General features: G+C 32.1%; 1 protein-coding gene and 1 long non-coding RNA gene across 2 annotated transcripts in view; one reads left to right on the top strand and one right to left on the bottom strand.

Moving 5' to 3' along the window:
* Window positions 1-1,738: 1,738 nt before the first annotated feature.
* Window positions 1,739-3,130, bottom strand: LOC146999395 (uncharacterized). Its single transcript, XR_015042926.1, has 2 exons — window positions 2,777-3,130; window positions 1,739-1,915 (listed from the first exon to the last, which is right to left on the bottom strand). It is a non-coding gene; the product is annotated as an uncharacterized LOC146999395 (long non-coding RNA).
* Window positions 3,131-3,157: 27 nt separating this feature from the next.
* Window positions 3,158-23,550, top strand: part of LOC118202624 (uncharacterized) — a 34,513-nt gene continuing 14,120 nt past the window's right edge. The window contains exons 1-2 of the mRNA XM_085823193.1: window positions 3,158-3,372; window positions 7,471-7,625. Coding sequence (XP_085679319.1) covers window positions 7,506-7,625 — 120 coding nt within the window. The 5' untranslated portion in view covers window positions 3,158-3,372; window positions 7,471-7,505. The remainder of the gene's footprint in view (window positions 3,373-7,470; window positions 7,626-23,550) is intronic.

Raw genomic sequence — 23,550 nt, 5'->3', positions numbered from 1 at the left:
ATATATGGAAGAAGAAAGTACAGCATTCTGTGTTTTGGATGCTTTTCATCAAATGTAATATAAATACGAACTAGAAACCGTAATAAAAAGTCCTTCCTCTTCAATCAGATCACCTTTGTGTTGCATTGTATTTGTAATACTTCTAAAAATCCAATTTTTACCTAAATTAAAAAACAGTTATTCCATAAAAGATAATAACTTTGAACGTATATAGAATGAATTTTGTAATTTGAGTTATGTTACAAAATAATTCATAGTTTATATATTTTATACTAATAATTTAGATAAAACCTGTCCAAAGGACGACTTAACCACATGTAATTCATTTCAAAGCATAAAAGAAAGCTTATTTTTTATTTTACACAGCAACAGCATTTTCATGCAGTCAAGTTTTTTTAACTGCTAGTTATTATACATAATACTTAATTTTAAACCCATTCTTATTAGAAAGCATAACTAAGAAACTTCTTTTTAAAGCACCACAGTGATTGCAAAGAATGTCGTTAAATTTACAAAAGTATTGAAAATATATTGAACAGCATTATAACAAGAAAGTACTGTACAAAATATGTAAATTTAGCATAACTTCTTTTTTAGTATTTGCATAGTTTCCTCCAAATGAACCTTAATGGGAAGTTATCTTGCGAAAATTTAAAAGTATTAAAATGGCCTCTATTTAAGATGTAACTGCATTTATAATTATTTTGTAATTGCGAATAGATTATATTATTGCAATTAGATTATGCACTTACAACATAATTGCATAAAGTAATGAAATTAAGAGTTCACAGATACAATGTAATATAATTACAATGCAATTACCTAAATCGTAATTATAATCACTTATTTAATACCACAATATTATTACAATCACAAAGTAATTTAAATTGGGTACTATATTTGCATACCCTCCACTCAAAAGGAGGTACTGATAAGCCTGGAAGTTATTATCAACAAAAAGCCTGTTCAAGACAGTTTGATGACAATTTCCACTGGGCGAAAAGTACATTCTTAAGCCCAGGCAAATCATGACAATAAAAATCATTTAGTCTTATGATTCACTATATTTTAAACCCTAAATTTGAATTCTGCACCAAATTATTTACCTATATTTTAACATACTTTATGAATTATTAGAAGCGATGTGGCAAATATCTTCTAAAAAGAACTGTAAAATATTTGTATCCATTAATTGATTCAGATACACACTTTTATTATTTAAGTATACAAAATAACAGTTTCATGTTCCTGAAATACAAAAATTATGGAAAATGTTAAAGTAATATTCTTAGAAGCATATGATATTAGTCACCAGATGCAAAATTATAGTTAATTTTTTGCCCTAAATACAATTTTATTACACAGTAGTCAAATGTGTAACTTAATAACATGTTATATAAAAAATTAATGATAATAAGTTTATCAGAAATGAATTAATTCTGCAAATAAACTTTCTGCACTTGAAAATTTTCTACACCTGAGGGGAGGGAGAGATCTAGTAAAATTAGATTTATTATAACTTCAGTTGGACCAAACACCTTCTCTCTATATATATGCATCACTAAAGAAATAAATAAAATTATCATGCTTAAAAAACAGATATACCATACCAGTTTTTTTCCCCTTGTTACCCTTTACATTGAGAAATAACAAACAGTTCAACACTGAAAAATACTATCCTTGAAATTTTGTTTAAATAAAGAAACACACACCATCTTTTTATTTAATCATTACACTTCAAAAACAGATACACATACCAATTTATTTTCACTAGCCTTTATACTGATAACATGCCATATAAAAATGAAAAGAATTATCCTTGAAATTTAGATAAAATGAAGTAACATAATGGGAAAATTTATGCACACGTACATCTTTTTTCTATTGCATGTTGTCTGACATGATCCACAAGTCCCTAAAAATGTACCCAAAGAAACGCATTTCAATATTAACAAAAAATTGTTTACAGATTAAAATTCATTCATTTCATACCAGTATTATAAAGATCATGCATGAAACAAATCTGCTTTCCCATACTTTTAAGTAAAACTTTTATACTGGAAAATAGACTATATTTCTATATATTAGAAACAAGAAAATACTAATTTGAATGTTCTGCATTCATTTCTAAATCTTTACTCCATTGCCAAATTGTATAATACTGTGATTATAAATAAACTTGCACAATCCTTGCAATTATTGAAGTCAGATTATATATATTTTGTCTCACACTATTCAATTTATTCTATTGACTTCAGATGTCAATGTCAAAATTCTGGAAGTTATTTTAACCAAGAAACAGTAGTGGGCACCGTGCATAAACAACTCATCTAACTTTTTAACAATAGTGATTATAAAATAAAGAAAAAAATTATATATCATTCCAACGATACTGCAACTATAGTATAATGTTACATATATCTTTAGCAAACATTCAGATTTTATCTTGACTTTCCAAATTATTATTTATCTTTTAATAAATTTCAATATGCTAATGATTTTCATGTTACATTAGTATAAATTCCACAATTAGCACAGGAAAACAAAATTTGCGCTTTATATTAGAAGAGAAATTTCTTTTCCACATTCAAAACATCTACATTGGCGATGTTTGGCGACGGGTATATTAACCCTAGACTAATTTAATTATAGCTATTATTACAGAAATTAGCAGATACTCAGGTTATTGTACACAAGAATTTCACTTTACTTGCACATTATAAACATCAGAGAAGATATAAACTCTAAATGAAGGCATAATTAACATTATACTTACTAAGCAAAGTTCAGCGCCTGAACCAGGTTTCCAATTGTCTCTTCGGCAATTATTTAGCCATATTTTTCTTCTTTCTTCATTTTTAGGAAATTTTACCAATGTATGACCTTTCCGTGAATGATTTGAACAATTAATAGCTGTACATCCGCCCATTTTACACAAAAAAAAACACAAAAAATTGTTGCACCGTAACTACACAACCGCCATTAAATCTCCCACTTGGGAGCGCGAATGCCTGATGATTCAGCCTGGTATATAGGAGCCTTAGGTTTTCCGATATCGATCTCGACTGGTGTCCAGGCTAGACTCCCTAAATACCGTTTTTATCCGCCCCGTTAATACGTGAAAGCGCCACCTATAGGTGAATTGAATCGCATACAGATGCTCCGGAAAAGAAATGACATGATACTTCCTGTGAATGAAGTCTTGAAGTTAATTTAAACCAAAAAGCGTCTATGTATGTTCATTGAGTAAACATTTTGGTGGTGTTTCTTTTGATTGTAGTTATTTGAAAGAAGAAAAATACGTTTACCGGGTTCTCTCGGAAGTGCTTCCTTCTTTGGTTATTTTCTCTTTATTTAAAACAAGCATTTTAGGTTAGTAAAACTTTTTTGATGTTTATGTTTTCGCATTTAAATATAAAATTTGAAGATTATTTTATAATGTGTAGTTTATATTCAAAGCTTAAAATCCATTTATTTATTACCATCAAAGCCAGATTAAGACTTTTAGAGGCCTTAAGCAAAGATTTCGGTGCCCCGACATGCATCTTTGCCTGTCTTCCAGGTCTTGGTGAAGCTGCACCATTTGTTCCATGGCAAGACCGGCAGCGGAAAATATTTGTGCCGCGCCGTTTTCTTATGTTTATTTTGCATAATGATAGCTCTGATTTCCACACACCTGTTTAATAGCTCATAGGCACACCTTTCACAGGGATTATACGTATAGCATTTCAATCCATTAGTTAGAGCAGTCTACAATTTCACTGGATTGGTAGTACCAATTTTCACTCACAAATAGTGTGCTCTATTAAGTTTAGCAGATGCTTAACTAGTTTTATATCTAGAATTTTAGAACTACCGTAAGATTTTAAATTGGGCTTCAGCCAATGCTGAGCCATCAGGTACTGGATTATAGTTGATCTGAGCTCACTGCTCAGGTTTCACATCAGTAAAGAAATTCTGTAAACATAAGGTTTCAAGAACATCAGGTGAGTAAACTATCCATTTTCAATGTTCCTTTATTTGCATAAGTGCGTATCACATTCGTTACTAGTGTATTTAAACTTGGCGATATTTCTGTAACTGGCATTTGTAAAATTATAACTAGACTGGATAAAATTGCACCAGTTTGCAGATATCTAGTGATTGCATCCTTTATTTATAGATGATTGATTGATTAGTGTTCACAAGGGCATTTGACTAAATTTTTTACTTACAGTGCATTGCAAAGAACATTTAATGGTCTGTATTATGATATCTGCATATCAGCATTGAAATGGATAGTTAATTTTTTCTTATTGGGTATAAACAAATGGGTTGATCTTTACATTATGGTAACTTGGCGATTTTTATCGAAAATTTGGCAACCAACTCTCCTACAGCAACCCTCTATTTTTTTCCCCGCCGCCATTTTGTCTTCATGAAATAAAGACATGTTTCTTTTCTTTTTATCTACTGAACACTTCTTCCAACAATCTAGTAGCCGAATTACACTTATGCTAAAAATTTTATCAAGCAAAACTGCTTAATCATGACAAATATTCACTGCAAAATTGGGAAAAAGTGCACAATACCATACTCCTTACGCGTTTTTCAAAATAACACATACACATAAACCATGTACACGCCGACTTATTTTTACTTAAAAAAACATCCCAGAATTGCACAAAAATGGCATTGCGCACACTCTTCACTATATCCATGTACACTGCTTTTTTCTCATAAATTAGAAAAATTTCACGAAAATACATGACAATTTTCTCAATCTTTAAACCCGGTAAAAAGAACATATATGAAATTACCTGATCGCGAAAAAGTATTTACCCTTTACAAATATGAACATTTCCACATATAAAATAAATAAAATATCCAAAAATTTTTACCTCTAAATCATCTATTACATTATACACGTCACCAACGAATTCATACCGCAAGCATTACAAATACTTAGTATCAAATATTTAAATTATTTCCATGCACGTTTATTTCAACTTGAACGTATACCAAATTCCTACAAACATAAAATTCACAAAATAACTATCATTTCATTAAAATATAATTAAATTCAAAAACACTACTTAAAATATAAATGAGCACATACATTAAATTCATAAAAATTACCTTACAATCCTAATTACTTTAAACCAAATCATTGCTAATAACAATTTTCCCAATAATACCAAATTCCTTTCCACCTTACATTTAGAACAATGCATGAAAATAATATCCTTAAATAATTAAAAGTACTAACTTACCTAATCTTCTTCAGAATCTTGATTACGTGGCGGACACACTTTTCTAATTCATTCAATAAAATTATTGAAAAATTTTTTCTGCGGATTTTTCCTCCATACTTCCTCCGCTAAATAAAAAGCAAACTTCTCTTTATCACAATGCCTAAATACCCATTTCGAATTCACTTTAGTTAGGGCCATGGGATCCAAAAATTAAACAACACTGTTTCACACAACACAGAATAAAGCTAAATACAAAATTTCCACATTTTTTTCCCGATTTCCCCCCTTTTCCGATTAAAGAATCGTAATTCGTCCATTAATATCACATGACGTATCCCATGATCTCTCATTTCCCTCACGCAAAATAATGCGTAATCGGAACTGAGTACTGCTCACATTATTACCAAAGTCCCAGGTAGTAACCTTTATCGCCTCCAAAATGTCGCTAAACTATCAGTTACCATATTGTAAAGATCAACCAACAAATGCCATTGTGAAATTTGAGAATGGTTTCCTGGAATACAGATTTTCATTATTGGTGATCTTGCATAAGACTCAGCTGAGGTAAAAGTAAAGTAAAGAAAAGTAACACAAATAGTTCCTTCTTGAATAGCCAGCAGCCAGTTAGAAAACTACATGACAAAAGCCTACAAGACAAATGTCCACTTAAAGAGCACACATTTTCAGGAAGTCCAAAATGTTACAACTCCCTGAAAAATTTTACAAATAATAATTATTATGATTAAATACAAAATTTCAAATGGGAATGATGTTAATTTATGTAAAATCGAAATAGTCAAAATTTAACTAAATTATTTGAAATCATGCTTTTAATTCACTGTTAAAACAATATTTCTTATAATGTACACAGTTGTTTTCCTTATCATAATGGAATAGCGTGCTTTTAACTCTTTTGTTGACATAAAAGTTTCACTTTAATTCTCCATATTAAATTCATTACATGAAAAATTTTCTGAACTGTGAATAAGCCCTAAGAAATATTCTTCCACCAATCAAAATGAGCAGGATCACACAAGCAATCACATCATGATAGAGCTTCCGAAACATACACCATAAAATACTCGGGTTACCATGAAACAACTTCTTGGCAATAATCCAAGGGGTACCCCTAACTACAGACTACCTTAAGATATCTTTGTAAATGCACATGCTAATTGATTTTATCATGAAAAAAACAGGATAAAAAGCACAACTGCTGGAAATGGTGCAGAAAGCGTTCATCTTTGGAGAATCCTGCTCATGTATTATACCATGTGGGTTTTTCATGCATCCAAATTGTAAGTTATGACAATTATTTTTTGCTAGAAAGGCGAGAAGTGGCTTTATCAGTAAATGCAAGCCTGTTTGCAAAACTATCTGCTTCTAGTGTATCTTGCAAATTCTCACAGAAAGCCTTACTCAGAAGGCTTTTAATGCCTGCACCATTTAAAAGGGATATGATTGGAATTGTAGATGTTTCCATAACACACAACAAATCCTTACATGAGGCGCATTGAGTTCAGAACTTGTATGATGCATTGATTTTGTGGGACTTTATAAAAATGTTTTAGGACTTATTTCAACCACTTTAATTTTGGCTGCTGTTCATCCTGGGCGGTTTTCTTATACAAGCAGCCAATGTTCTGAAACTGCTTCATCTGCTGTGACAATGCGGTGGTTCTCTGCCAAATTTTATGCGGAAATGTCTTTGAACAATCATAAATGATGTTTAGGTGTATTCCAAAACACTGTACGGTTTCTCCAATTTCAAACCACAGTGTGCTTTCTGCATGAATGGTGCCTTTTGATTAACAGTGCCTGTAGTGGCAACTTTATAACTGGAAGGTTTTTCACTTTTTCTAGAAAAAACTTCTGTAATTGTAGTTTCAGAATTAATTTGTTTCAGCTTAATAAATCATTTACAGAATTTGTACTATGTTATTCTTTTTGTCCCATTTAATATGAAACACCATGTATTTACTGTTAATTAATGAATTTTTAATTATCTCTTTGCATTTTATTTAATTTTAATAAGTTAATTAGTTATTTTTACTTTTCCTAATGTCATTCCAAAGGGCTTTGATACTAAATTAAGCACTGATTATAAAAATGAAAATTCTTACCATTGTGTCTCAGCTAGATTAGTTTTTCCCTTTTATATATTGGTTTATCATGACATTTTTATTTGTATTAGATTCTTGGAAATATGACTAATTTTTTTCTTTTTTTATTGCAGGAGTCTAACATTAGCTACTACTGTATATTTAAATTATGGGTAAAATCAAGCATAAAAGATATCTTCGTTCTAGTAATTCCAAACTAATGATTAAATGTCCTATGTCTGGAAATGAAGATGCAAGTAATAAATTATCTGAAAATTTGCAATTTAAGGTATTTATTTGGAATAAAATATTTTAAGAAGTTTTTTTTAAGTCTAAATTTGGAAGTTATTAGATCATCAGTTTAAATCTAATAAGATGGCATGTAGAAGTAATAAAATTAAAAATATGAAATTGGGATTTATGAAATAATGAAGCAGTTATGATCTAAAGGGTATCAAAATTTAGGAAAAAAAGTTTTCTTTATTAAACTTATTTACTTTATTTGTTTACTTTATTAAACATTTCTTTCAAAGTTGTATAAGGTTCTTTCTTTCTTTTTTTTTTTTTTTTTTGTGCTAATACTTTCTCTTTAATTCTATTGACAGACATAATTTCTTGTTTAGTTACAAAGTTCCATTGTTGAAGTCCTGTAATTGCTGTGTCTAGAATTCTGACTGACTTGTTAATCGAAATTTTTTAACATACAGTAACCTCTCTGTAACTTTCTTCACTATTGGTAGCAGTATTTTCTAGATCTAGAACCATACTAAAGATTTCACCATCCATTAATTGATTGATGATCGAGGAGCATTGTTATTACAATAAAAACTTCTTTTATATCATCTTCATTTATATTACCACTTCTCCACATTTCTTTACAAAATCCATTAATTAGAAAATTTCATCTTTGGTTTGCAATATTCAAAAATCTTCAGATTCGGGGCTATCATCATAAAATGTAGCTATTGTTTACTATACATACTTGGCTATATATCATGAGATTGGCGACTAAAGACAAGTTGTTCTGCTGAATTTTAGCTTACTTCTATCGCGCACTGAGACAATTAAGCCTAAATTCTATTAGTTTAGTTATTTATTATACTTTCGCCTATTCCTTGCACATGCTTAAGGCTTATCTGAGTCTTGAATAAATAAATTTCCACATATACTTAAGGCTTATTGAGAGCCGGTACTAGAAATCGTACTGCCTGATACAGTCTCTCTGGGTTATATGAGCTTTGGCACTGGTTCTGGGTTTATGTGAATAACAAGTCAGTTATTCTTAATTTAAATAGCACTAAATATAATCTTTTGGCCTATGAATAGTATCATTAACAAAATTTATTTGTAGCATTTGGAAAGAAATTTTAAAATTTTCCCTCTCAACATTTCTTAGTGCATTAAACTTGAATCTGTAATCATTGCCAAGCATAATGTCAGCATAAAAGGTTACTCTTTGCTATTCAATTACTAACATAAAAAAAATCGGTACTTTTCCATTTTGCTGGCGCAAGCGATGAAGTCGCCAAAAATGATACAACCGATACCAAACGAAATATCCTCGCTGGTAATCTTTTACGCCTCATTTTCAAAACAATTCGCAGCCATTTCTTATCGATTGATTGTTTCTTTCAATACTGGTATACAATTACATAGAATTTTGACCCAGATAGTTCAAATTTATACCCTAAGGTTATTCGCGGCAATTAAGTCAATTAGGATGTAATCGCACCACTCACCCGAAGGCGAAAATATAGAAAAGGCAAAGTCAAGGGTTAAATTCATCAATTCTAATGAGAATGCACTAGCGAAGTAAAGCACTGTGGTTTTACATAATTTCGGAGTAAGCTATTCGTACAAATTGAAATAATTCTTGCATTTAAACTTGTATTCCAAATTAAGATATAACTTGAAATTAATGTAGATAATTACTGAGAGAATTAGATTTTTGTTGTACCGTGAAAGCGTAGCAAATTCTTAAATTAATGTCTTTTTACAAAATTTTAAGCCATATTAAAATGTTCATACCTTCAAAATAAAAACTTCTTAGAACTAACATTTGTTAACACTTTTTATGTGTGTGTGTGTTGTCGCCAATAAAGTCTGCTTGGCGAGATTTGCACCGGCGAAACAGAAAAGTACCAAAAAATCTTTAGGCTTCGCTACTTGAGTTGTCATGTGTTTATAAACATGCGTTGATGAAAGCAAAATATCATAAATAATGATTCGCCAGGTTGGCGTCAGGGATATAAAATATTAGTAGGTGTAAAATCAACGATGTATCTATGTAGAATGTTTCAATTTGAGATGTATGCCAAGCTGATACTCAGCTACAAAAGCAAATTATTGTCATACGAATTTATGCTAAAATGATTGTTTCTTTAGTAACGAGGTACAGTACAAAGCCCGAAATCCAGATGTCCTTTATCCGAAATGATTTAAAATCCGGACCTCAAAACCACCAACATTTTCTCGTAGGCTTTACCCATGTGCATTCGATTCCCCCCTCCGTGCATAATAAAACATCTGGAAAGTTCCGATTCTTAATTTCACTTCAACACTAAGTAAAGTACCTTGTTATTGAAGAAACAATTATTTTAGCATAAATTTGTACGATTAGTAATTTGGCTCCGTTGCTATGTATGTGCTTGGTGTACATCTCAAACCCAAACATTCCACATAGATTCATCGTTGATCTGATGCCAACATGGCGAATCATTATTCATTTTACTTTCCTTTCATCACTGCATGTGTATCAAAACATGATGAACTGAGTAATGACTCGTGTAGCGATGTCTAAACAATTTTTTAATGTTAGTAATTAATAATAAAGGAGTATGGTAACCTTTTATGTTGACATTACGCCGGGCGATGATTACAAATTTAAGTTAAATGCGTTAAAAATGTTGATGAGGGAAAATTTACCAAAACTTTCTTTCCATATGCTAAAAATGGTGACTGGAAAAATGCCCAAGGAAATATGTTCACAGAATAATGCTTACAGGTATAAAAGCTCACAAGGAAATATGCCCACACAGAAAAATGCTCTCTTAGAAACGTGCTCACATGAAATATGTTCACATGAGCAAATGCTCACATTAACCTTTTATAGGGCGAAAGGGCTGTAAATAAAAGCATGAAAACTGTAGTAAAATTGTGCATGTACTGTAATATTTGATACCACTACCCCAGTACGACATTTTTTCCCCATAACTGCCAATAATAAATTTTTCTTTCTTCACTCTATTTTTGCATACTTTTGATGTGTATCAATAGAAATTGATGTTTAAATATAGTTATTCAAATTTGCAGCAAAAAAAAGTTGTAAAATTTCTGCAGAAATTTAAAATTTTAGAAATAAAATTAACATTTTTAGGCACTTTGGTGATACCTCTCAGTTAAACATAATGAAGCAGCCTTCGAGAAATCTAAAACCACAAATTGTTGCAAAGGCTCTCATAACGCACTAAATTCATTATTTAATATACTTATAGAATAAGATAATTAGCCATCCCAGTTTGTGGATTTTATTTACGGGCTGAAAAAAGATTTAGCTTCTCAACATTTGTTATTAGCTAATGTAAATACAGGATGTACTGAAGTAAAAAAAAAGAAAACATGAAAACTTACATTTGGTAATCGTGAGTCATGTAAGAAACTATGATGAAATCAATGATAAAATTAAATATTTTTCGTAATTTAAATAAAATAATCATTCTAAATTCTCATTCAGCCCACCAGCGGCAGAGCAGTAAAGTCACTGAACACTGGTAGTTCGATCCGAGGTTCAAATCCCATGAACGGGCTGGCTGCATGGGAGTTTTCATGGTTTTCCCCATGTGTAATTTGTATACGAGCCAGTTTTCCTTAGAAAGTCCTGCACGAAGGCATCCTTCCACTTAGGCAGATAGCCCTCGAGGCTTTGCCGTAATCACTCACACAGACACACTAAATTCTCATTCATTATTCTTCTAAATGTTTATATTATAAAGTGTGTAACTTATATTTATTATTTTTTTAACAATTAAAATTGTAATAATTTTTCACTGTATATAATTCTGTTTCATTTTTATTTCCTTTCTCCTCTCCTTTTCTTAATTCAAAATGGCCCATTTGTTAATCTTATATAGAAACTGAATCTAAACATAAGTTATTAAGTTTTTGAAATATATACCAAAGATGTTTTGGTAATTTAAATAATTTTTCTTTAGAAAATTCAAGTAGGTGTACCACGTTCAAATAAATTAATTATTGATTCATTAATGTAAGGATATTTCTATGTGAATTATTTATCAGTGGGCTTATTTCCATGTGAGCATACTTCTGTGTGGGCTTTTTTCCTGTGAGCATTTATACCTATGAGCATTATTCCTGTGTGCTTTTTTCCTAGAACCGCTAAAAATAGTTTCTGTTGATGATACTCATAGACCCAAAGATTACATTCAGGGCTGTTTGAATTAAGAATAACTGATTTTATATTCACATAAACCCAGAACCAGCACCAGAGCTCATGTGGTCGCATCGAGTCAATTTAGGACCCACAGAGACTGCATCAGGCAGTAAGATATCTAGTGCCAGCTCTCAATAAGGTAATTTATTTATTCAGAACTCTGATAAGTCTTAGGCAAGAAATAGACATAAATATAATAAATAACTAAACTAATACAATTCGGGCTGAATTGTCTCAGTACGGATAGAAGCAAGATAAAATTTAACGGAACAACTTGTCGATAGTCGCCAAGCTCATGATGCATAGCCAAATATGTATAGTGAAGGATAGCTAAATTTGATGATGATAGCCACTAATTTTAAAGGTTTTCGGATATCGCAAAACAAAGGTGAAATTTTCCAATTAACGGATTTTGTAAAGAAATGTGGAGAAGTGTTAATAAATGAAGATTATATAAAAGAAGTTTTTCATTGTGATGACAATTCTTCTCAATCATCAATCAATTAATGGATGGCGAAATCTGTAGTATGGTTCTCGATTCAGAAATAACCACTACCAGTAGTTAAGAAAGTGACAGAGAAGTTATTGAAAAAGAGAAAATTTCGATTGACAGGTTAGTCGGAATTCTCGGAATAGCAGTTACAGGACTTCAATAGTGTAACTAAACAAGAGATTATGTCTGTTTACGGAATTAAAGAGAAAGTATTAGCACAAAAAGCGAAGTAACTTGTGTTGAAAGAAATGTTTAATAAGGTAAATAAATAAATATTAAGCTTTTCTTTTGTAAATTTTGATACTCTTTAGATCATAAATACTTCATTATTTCGTAAATCACGATTTCATATTTTTAATTTTATAATCTTTACATACCATCTTACTAGATTTAAACTGATGATCTATTATTCGGAAAGATCCTAAATCTGGAATCCCCAGAGTCCCGACGATTCCAGATTTTGGACTTTGTACTGTATTTTATTTATTTCCGTTGTGAAATTAATAATCCACATGCGGGAAGGGGGGAATCGAATGTGCATGCATAGAGCACACACACAAAAAAATAAATAAATGTTAAAAAAAGTGAGGTCTGGATTTTAGGTCATTCCAGATATTTAACGTCCAGATCTCGGACTTTATACTGTATTGGTATCAATGGACTATTGCTTTCGTTTTGCGTTGGAAACGTTAAAAGGCTATATCACTTTTCAAATTGTTGCCACCAAATACTATCGCCGTGTATTATATTTGAAAAAATTAAAAAATGACTAATCTGCATAAATGTATGCTTGTGTCTTGCATTGGGATAAAACAACGGTACGTAGAGTCATCCAATATTGAATGATGTAATCCTGCTGTGAATATGGGCATCTGAAAGCCCAAATTTAAAATTTGGAATTAGTTTTCTTATCGATTTCATATTTTGTAAAACTTTAACGAATTTTTGATTAACAAACTTGATGATTTAAAAGCGAGCAATGGCAACACCCTACGGGGGAAAATAAAAACTTTTTATCTCCAGTGCGCGGAACTGTGTATTGAAAATTCTATAGATATGTTCATTTTAAAATTATTTTGTGATATTGCTATTGAACTGATTTTTTTGGCTTAAGTGCAAAGAACATGATATTTAATAAATAAAGGTAACACACGAAATGCTAAAAGAACTCCCCTTTGGACATAATTTAAAATCAGAAACCTTTCAGACTTTTTTTTTAAAGAATTTTTAATTTAGTCTTTCTGATTATCTAGCCCCTGAAAGGTATTTATGAGGCAGTGCACTATATTGGTAAAATAAGCAATGCCAGAATGTGTTTATATGGCCGCTCTGGTATTTGCACACGTGCAGCAGATGAGTGTGGAATTCCACTTTCAAAAATCCTATGGTATATTTTTATGTGTGGTTTTGTCGTATTGGGTAATTTTTGTTCCTTGCAAAGAATTGCATTGCGACTATGGGGTTTGCCAGTTGATGAAAAAGAAAACATTGCATTTCTTCAGAAATATAAAATTTTGCCTTATGGCGGAGAATGCAAAAATTTGCATTGTATGAAGTTATACTTCTTAAAGAATTTAAATATGTGCAATTCTCTGAATTTAAAGTTCAAACATATTAGTGTGTACATGAAAAGAACAGCAGCATGTACGATGTAGACTTTGTGTATTTCTCTGATGTTTTTTAAGTAAAAACAGATTGATACGTACATGAAAAGAAGACTAGTGAAAAAATTGTCTAAGGATTTCTTGAAAACAGTGTTTTATTATGGATATTTGTTGCTTTCTAAATTATTTTGATTTGTTGCTCTTTCTTGGAATCGTGCTGCCATTTCCAAAATGGCTGTTACCTTTTGCATACAGGGTTTGTATAAAAAGTATCGGGAAAAGGTTGGGAAAAATATATTTATTTGAGATTTTATTATTATTACTATAATACCTCAAAAGTCTTCAAAGTTCATCTTTTGAATGATGACACACTTTTGCTGGTGGCTTTACCACAACTCAAAAGCTGTCTGGTTGGCGGATTCCAGAACCTTCTTGAGCGCAGGCATAAAAGCTTCTTTGATGGCACATAGGGTGGCATGATGGTGTCTTTTGAGGGAGGATTTCACTTTGGGGAACCGCAAAAAGTCTGCTGGTGGCAACTCGGTATTGTAAAAGGATTTTTTTTTTTAAAGATATTTTTCAACACTTGATTTGCCTATGGCATACCATCAAATCTCTGTTAACCTAGAGGACATGCCTAAAACAGCTGTGACTATCCCATTTTGATTATCCGAGTTCCTTAAAACACCGTTTGGTTTGCAAAATACAGGCCAAACATTCCAAAGATTTATTTTCTGGCTAAGATACTTGTATTCCTTACTCTGATGATTTGCTTGTGGCTTCAGCAAATGAAGATGAGCGCAAGAGCCACTTTAGTTTGATTTTTGATAAATTACAGAAATATGCGTTAAAACTGGCATCCTTCTAAGTGTGTTCTGAGAAAGTCATCAGTATCATTTCTTGGCTGTTTAATGACCCTTTCATGTGTTCGGCCTTTTCCTGAAAACATTGCAGTGATTTTTAACTTTCCTAAATCTGTAATAATCTGTGAATTAAAGTGATTTTTGGCAATGTTGAAGTTTTATTGACAATTTTTGTCTAAGGCAGTTACTACCCAAGCTTTGCTTCATTCTCCTTTAGAAGATTCTAAGAAGAATGATAAATGTCTCTGCATAGTAGGGTGAGTTTTGCCTTTTCTTAATCCTTACTGTGGACACAAGGGGCAAAAAAAAAAAAAAAAAAAAAAAAAAAAAAAATAATGTTAAACTTTATTCCTCTCAGCTAGTGAGACTTTAAATACAGTAAAAACATGCCTATCCAGAAGGCTTGGGAAATACCTTTTAAAGGGTGGATAGTTGAGTATAAAAAATGGAATTCATGTTCGAAAGGCCAAATACGTTTGAAAAATTTTGGCTCTAAAATTATAAAAACAATCATTTTATTTGTAACCTATCTGAATATCAAAAACCTTCATTTAAAATTGTTTAAGATTTAAAGGGGATGCATTTCAGTCATAAAAGCCAATGTATTTCGATTATTGTGAAACCTTGCCATGTATGAAAGTTCGGGGATGTCACCAGTCACCCATATAGAAGTTTAAACAAACAGATCAGTCTTTAGTTAGTTAGATAATAAAGAGATACAAATTGTAGATATAGCGTATAAAGAACTTAAATTGCTTATTGTAATTCTTCATGCTATATTGCTAGTATTTATTCATTTAAAAAGTGGTATATTGTGGCCTTTTGCTGATGCCCATATCTTGTAACTTAAATATGAAAATACTTTATTCCATGCAGTCCCAAATATTAGTCTGTAGAGACATTAGGTATTTTTTGAAAGCTGATGAAGTGAAAAATAAGCAATTGCCTCATTGGGACTTGAACCACAGACCTCTCGAATTTGTGTCGAGCATGCTGACTACTATACCACAAAGGTATGCTGAGAAGGTGGGAGAAATATCTTATGTATTCCCCCTTTTAAAGGGTGACTAGGGACCCAATCGCCAAATCCTGGTGGTCGGGTGCCTCTGTAGAGTCATTAGGTCATTCCAAAGGAGGAGATGTGAAAAACAAGCAATGCGCTCGCTGGGACTTGGAACATGGACCTCTCGAATTCGGGTCGAGCGTGCTAACCACTACACCACAAAGGCATGGTAAGAATGCGAGAGAAATACCGTATAAACCATTCTTTCAAAATGCAAGGAAAATGTTGAACTTCTTTACAAAAATTAAACGCACTGACCGCGAATTTATCGAATTTACATTAAACCAAGCCTAACTACTTATGGTTGTGTTGTGGTGTCATGCTTACCCATTATTGGTACTAAATCACACTGTTTGGCAACAATATATATGTGTTAAAATATTATTATCTTTATAATGTCATTACAAATCTCTCATTTACTAAATTTTCCTGGGAAATTTTTTTTTTTTTTTCTGAAATTCTTAAATATTCCAGTTGATTGAGCTTTCCGGTTAGTAGAATACCAGATAGTCAGGCTTTTACTGTAATACAAAACAACTTATCATTTCTGATGCTTCAGGGGCATATTGAAACCTTACAGTATAATAACAGGGTTACAATTCCAGCTTCTTTACATGAAGCTACGACGCTAACTGGGTCGGATAGACAAAGCATAACTAACTTTTCACTCTTACTAACCATGCAAATGTCAGGTATTGAGGTGTGGTCTAATCAATTATTCTGGACTGAGTGGTAAGCAGCTGCTTATGATTATGATTTCGGTTCTCATTTTAACCTAAGTCACCTGATACTAAAAACTCTGGACTGAGTGAGTGCATGACAAAATGAAACATAGAAAAGAAGAATCAATATAAAGCTACTTGTTAGTGAAACATAAATAAAATGTCAGTAATATTCTTTACAGTATGTGGAACTATTATAATTGTTGGTACATTTATCTTTACCATGTTTTCAGTGCTTCAAGTAAAGTCCCCTCACTCACATGCGGAAACCTTTCCCTTGAAGAAGGGCAATAAATTCGGGTGTACTTTGTGCACCCAAATTTGTTTGTTTAGGAACACGTAAATTTCTCACTATGCCATCATATCTAGTGTATTGTTATCGATGCTTACAGTTAGTTATCCTCGCAAAAAGGAAAATTTGTGTTCTTAAATGTGCTTTAAGTGACAGCGAGTACAATAAGAGTGAAATACAGTCAAAAGTCGTTAATTCGGACACCCATAATCCGGACCTCAAACTTGCTAAAACTTTCTGTGCACGCGCCGCGTTGACACATGCGCATTGGCGTTTACGCGCGCGCGTAACACCTTTACGCGCACACGCATATGCGTGTGCACAAGTGCAGAATACGTTTTCGCGTGCGCGTTTAACGTGTAACGGACGGTATATGCTAAAATTATACAATTATCTATTTCAGTTAATGTTGATGCTTGCGTTATTCCTTAATCTTCGAATTGGATGCAGCTTATTATTTTTTGCAGACTGTAAGAGCAATTTTATAAAAGTAAACTTGAACTTTCGATTATGTCAATTTCCGATTCTGGAGCTCCCAAAGGATCTACAAAACGAAAGTATGTCTCGATGTCCGTCAAACAAAAAGTGGAATTGCTGCAAAAAATGGATAAAGACATGAAGAAGGTGACAGAGAGGTTAGTGAAAACGAAAAAATTTCGATTGACAAGTTAGTCGGTATTTGTGGCACAGCAATTACGGGACTTTAACAGTGGAGTTTTTTAACTGAACAAGAAATTATGTCTGTTTATAGAATTAAAGAGAAAGTATTATCACATAAAACGAAACAACTTTCATTGAAAGAAATGTTTAATAAAGTAAACAAATAAATATTAAGCTTCTTTTTTTTTGTAAATTTTGATACCCTTTAGATCATAATTGTTCTTTATTTCCTAAAATACGGTTTCATATTTTTAATTTTAGAATTTGTGCATGCCATCTTACGAGATTTAAACTGATGATCTATAATCCGGAAAAATCGATAATCTAGAATCGAAGTCCCGACGAGTCCGGATTAACGACTTTTGACTGTATTAAGATAAACTGCTCAAGCACGTCCTATACATCACCTTCCCACAGTATCCACTAATTGGGGGAAGGGGGGAGCGTAACCAACACCTTTACATTCATCCTTAGGAGTCATATTCAGCACTCATTTTACTCCTTACATACATTTGCTGCTATAATTATATCAGCAGAGAGCCGCGGTCAAAGAGAACGTTCTTTCTCACCAAGATTCCCCTCATTTTTTGTTTCCATCCACTCATACCCCCATTCTGTTTCGCCGGTATACTTTAAGAACATTTAATTTTTGTAATGATAAAAGAATTCCCACCCCCCTACGATCAGAGTTTAAATTGGGCCCACCGGATCTCTGCGCCGGTGCTTCTTTATTTTTGTAATAAATCATAATTCAAACCGGAACGCACTGGAGCCCTGAATAAGAAGGCTGCGGCACTTTTTTAATATAATTGAATAACAATATCAGTAGAAATTTTATCTCACAAATTTTATTTTAACAATAAAATTATATTAAAAATCAATTATTAAATTTCAATTTATCTCTTTACATTTTATTTAATTTTAATTATTTAATTACTTCAATCTTTAATTATTTCAATAAATAAAAATTAATTATCTAAATTATCAATTAAATATATAATAATTATTGATTAAATAACAATTTTTAAACATTAAATAGCTATTAATTATAAAATTATTAATGAGTTTAATAGTCATTTAATTTATTTATTTACTCTTGTTCCTCTTTGCTGTCGGTCTTTCATAGGGCTCCAGCAATTCTAATCTGAGAAATTAAGCCCTGCATGTTGGCAACACTAAGTTTCTTCACTGCGTGCAAGCTTTTGAGGTTAGTGTAATGTTGTGCACATGTTGTTAAGTTTCAATAAAAAATGTGAAAAGATACGTTTGTTAATTTTCGATTTACTTCTTGATATGATATCGGTTTATTTAACATAGTAGGAGTTCTCGTGGTTTGTGAATATGAATGAAGAATTTAGTTTTTATAATTTGTTTTAAAAGTTACCGGTACTAGCGTAAAAATGGCATGTGCAAGATGCAGTGATATCAGTATACTGCTATTTGATGGCTCAAACTATTTTTATTGGAAAGTGCGTATGATGAAATTTCTCCAATTTAAAAAATGTAAAGATGTGGTTAAGCGAAAAGTCAGTGAAAATGATGACGTGGAAAAATGAGAAGAAAAGGATATCCAAGCTACAAATTACATTTATGGCGCCATAACAAACAAGCAATTGGAATATATTTATAAGTGTGAGACTGCATTTGATATAATTATGAAATTTCATGCAATGTATTTAAAAACTTCATCTCTACAAATTGTTTGTCAAAACAACTTAGAATGTGTAAAACTGAAGAATTATCTTGATGTAAATATATTTTTCGATGATTGAAAAATTGGCTCATCATTGTGCACCAGCAGAAAAATCAAATTGTGTTCAAAATTGAAACAAGCAAATCGGGTCCGCAAGGGAATGTCTGTTATAATAGTGGAAAACCTGTTCACATTAAAAATAATTGTTGGCATGTCCATCAAGGGAACTATCAGGGTAATGGTTCCACTAATTATCGTGGTCGAAGTGCTTCAAACAATCAAGAATGTAGTCATGGTTTTAGTAGACATTGTGGACGCGGAGCGTACTCTAACCACAGAATAAACAGTCATCAAGGAAATAGTTTTCACACCACTGTTATGAGAAGTAACATGTCAAGGTCCAGTGCGAATACTGTGACGAATAAAAATGAAATCAATTGGTTACTGGATAGCAGATGCACAGACCAAATTATAAACAGTGATGAATATTTCAAAGAGAAAGTCACTTTGAAGGATCCTATTCAAGTGAAAGTCAGTGACGGAAGGATTTTGAAAGCTACAAAGGTTGGCAATATAATACAGTCAAAAGTCTTTAATCCAGACTCGTCGGGACTTCGGCGATTCCAGATTATCGGTTTTTCCGGATTATAGATCATCAGTTTAAATCTGGTAAGATGGCATGCAGAAATTATAAAATTAAAAATATGAAACCATAATTTATGATCTAAAGGGTATCAAAATTTACAAAAAAAAAAAAAAAAAAAAACTTAATATTCATTTGTTTACTTTATTAAAGCATACATTACGCATAGTCGAAATTAGAAAATTGCAACCAGAAAGCTATTTGATGTGTATTCGTGATATTTATAATGATGAGGAATTTGATTTAAATCATATCAAAAACGGAGTACATCGAGATGGAATACTACATTTAGTAAGGAATTACGAGGGTTGGAACTTTAATAGTGGCAACTATTTATTTACAAGGAATACAAAAGTGATTCATGTCACTATGTTTTACAGTCCTTCAATATAGTCACCAGCATTGTGCACAACCCGTTTCCAACAATGTGAAAGTCGCAGAATACCTCTAGCAGCAACTGTTTTGTTGATAGTTTGAATGGACCGGTCTACTGCCGCAAGAATCTCAGGAACAGTTTGGAAGCGAGTGCCATGAAGTGGTTCCTTCATCTTAGGAATTACGTCATAGTCACAAGGGCTTAGATCTGGGGAGTATGGTGGATGGTAAAGCACTTCTCAGCCCCATTGCTTGAACAAATCAGTCACAGCTTGTGCTGCATGTGGCCGAGCATTGTCATGCAAAATGAGAGGAGTTCTAGCTGGTATGATCGGGCCCAACTCTCATCCAGCGTAATGATACGGTGTAAAAAAGCATCTCCTTCGCGCTCATAGCGCTCCAGGTGGGTTTGGGTCAGCATCGTATCGTAGCCATTTTCTGAATTTCTGTCAGTTGATGTGGAACCCATCGTGAAGCAGTTTTTCTCACTGACAGGCGTTCCTTCAGAATGTGCAGCACAGTCGTATGCGCTAATCCTGTTTGTCCGGCCAGCTGACGAATTGTTTGACGGCGATCACTGTCCATTAGTGCGGCAACAGCTTGCACGTCTGCATCGCTGACACTCAGACGACCTGGCCGCAGCATGTCTGCCACGTTTTGGCGTCCTTCATTGAATGCTTTCACCCATCTTGCTACGGTTCTGTAAGGTAATGCAGATTCCCTGCAAGCCTCTTGAAGCCCTTGATGACACTGTCGTGCTGTACGACCTCTGGCACATTCAATTTTTATCCAACATCGTTGTTCTTGTTTTGAAAACATCCTGACAACACTTACTTTAGACCGTGAGCTAATACAAGGATCCGTTCTTCGCGTCACTCCGCATGCGCGTGACGTAGGCAGGACAAGTCTTTTCGTTGAGAGGTAAGGTAGGTATGTAGTTCACGTGTGGTATACGCGATATTCTTTGGTTTTGTTGCGTAGCGTTTTTTCAGCTGTGTTGCCACTATTAAAGTTTCAACCCTCGTATAAGCCGAATAAAATAAAAACATCTGTTCTGAACATAAGGATAGTGCTGACAGCAGTGGCGTAACTAGAACTTATGAGCTCTTATGCAAAAAATTTTTCTGCGACACTTCGACCCTTTTCTAATAAATTTAATGTGCTTAAAAATAAAAAATTAAAAAAATAATAATAATAAAAAAAGTCAAGGATTCCAGGAGCCAATGTTTTCATGATGATTTTTATCACATTCGGATTAATAAAAATAAAACCACATTCTTAGGGAACCAGTTGAAAGGTACGTAACATGAAGAAAGAATAAAAAGGAAAATAATTTCTCTTGACCAACTGGTGAAATGAAAATTTGCTTTAGTCTGGGTATTTGATGTCAGGTGATTTTAATTCAGTTACTTAAGACTCTTTGTGTGAGTGCGAGAGACAGATTTTTCTCTCCTTTCACTGAGTTGCATACTGATACTAAATGAATAAGTCTATATAAAAAAAGAAACATGTCAACGTATAGCATTAAGAAAAGGAAGAAAGCCTAGATCTGCAGAGATTTTTATATAAAATCCAAGAAGTTTTACATACTAATGTTTTAAATTTTTATATAAAATCTGCGCCTAAGTTTTTTCGCTTAAGTTAGCAAACTTATAAATAATTAGTTATATTATAAACTGACAGACAAGATAATTGATAAATGTACAGAAAAGCTATTACATTAATGTATAGTACTCTGTGATTTACTCAGCTTACGAACATGATTTATGCAATACTATACAAGTAATAAATAAGAACTTTTATAATGTAAATGATACATTTGTTAAATATAAAACATATTTATCATAAACTTCATACAGAAAACTATTTGAACATACAATTTTTGTAGAAAATATGTATGGTAAAGTTTTTTCTGTCTTTTTAAAAAACCTTTTGGTACACTAAACTACTTGAATACATGATTTTTATGAAAAATATGAATGCTTATTATTGTCATAACTGTTTCCTATTAATTTTCCTCAGTCCGTACTGCTCTTCTTTAATTTTTCCTCCCTCAATAAGTGTAATGATAACATTGGTGGCCAAAATTCATCACAAAGAAAAAAAAAATCCTTCTTTTAAAATTTGCGCCTCCTAACCTTCATTTCCACAAAATTATTTATCAATACTTGGACGTCAATTTTTTTAGCCATCTCAGCTTCAACGCTCAATAGTGAAAGGTTTGACAACCAATCTTGTATCATACTGTGTCTTAAATATGTTTTTATTAGTTTCAGTTGTGGAAATGACCTCTCACTTGTGGCTGTGGTTACAGTTAATGATAAATACAATATAAGTGAATTGCACACTCCCGAATAACTGCTTGTCATGTCATAATATTTTACCATTGCTAATTTAGCTAAATCCTTAAAGGATTTCAAATTTTGGATTTCTGTTCTGAAAGTATTTATAAATAATAAAAGTTGTACTTCCAGTGCAAGTCTTCTTTGTATGTTTTCTTTATTTTTGAAACATTATTAATAATTTGCATATTTGTTAACAATGACAGTGTTTTAGGTTCTTTATTTCTCTTTTATTTTTCAAATTTAGTTTCTATGCTCCATTTATTTGCAATAAACTCAGCTTCTTTCATAATGTCTTCAGATTTGTTTCTCATATATGGCATATTACTAGAAACGCTTTTTAGATGTTGAATGCTCCATTCAAGTCGATTGATTTTCGATTGTCTAGCCGTCGATCTTGCACTATAGCGCAGGGCGTGTTTAAAAAATTTTGTTTTTAATTTTGGCCTGTTATGATGTTTCTTAATGTATGGAAACATAGATTATATTTCATATTTATCATAAAAATATTTCATGTTAATATAACAATACATTATTAATATTAGTAGACATTTGCATTGTTAATGGTGATAATTTTGGATTTTTCAGATAAATGGATTAAAAGTTTAGCTGAATTGAATTTTTAGCAAGTTTTAAATTATAAGAATTTAGTTTATGATTAATTTAGATATTACAAATCAATAACTTACCTTTATAATGAAGAATTATATTTAAGATCACTTTGAAATTTAATTTTAAAGAAAAACTTCTATTTGTTCTTGCCATAGACTAGAGAAATGGCATTAGAATAAGAGCAAGTTCAGTTTACTGTTCTGAATCATCAACCAGTTTACAAGTGTACTTGAGGGGTAGTGGTTTCACACTTCTATGCAGCTTTGTAACGAAGAAAGGGACCCTGCCTCCACTATATAAATTTTCAGTGTCTCCCCAAGTTGAGTCACAGTAAAACTTTCATCCAAGACTTTACTTACTGTAAAGATGCCCATTGTCCATTTCCCTTTTAAAATACTAAAA

The sequence above is a fragment of the Stegodyphus dumicola genome, chromosome 1 (assembly GCF_044657685.1).
Source record: "Stegodyphus dumicola isolate Sdum_Otavi_A_Nest chromosome 1, ASM4465768v1".
Taxonomy (NCBI): Eukaryota; Metazoa; Arthropoda; class Arachnida; order Araneae; family Eresidae; genus Stegodyphus; species Stegodyphus dumicola.
This window is presented reverse-complemented; position numbering and strand designations above follow the sequence as displayed.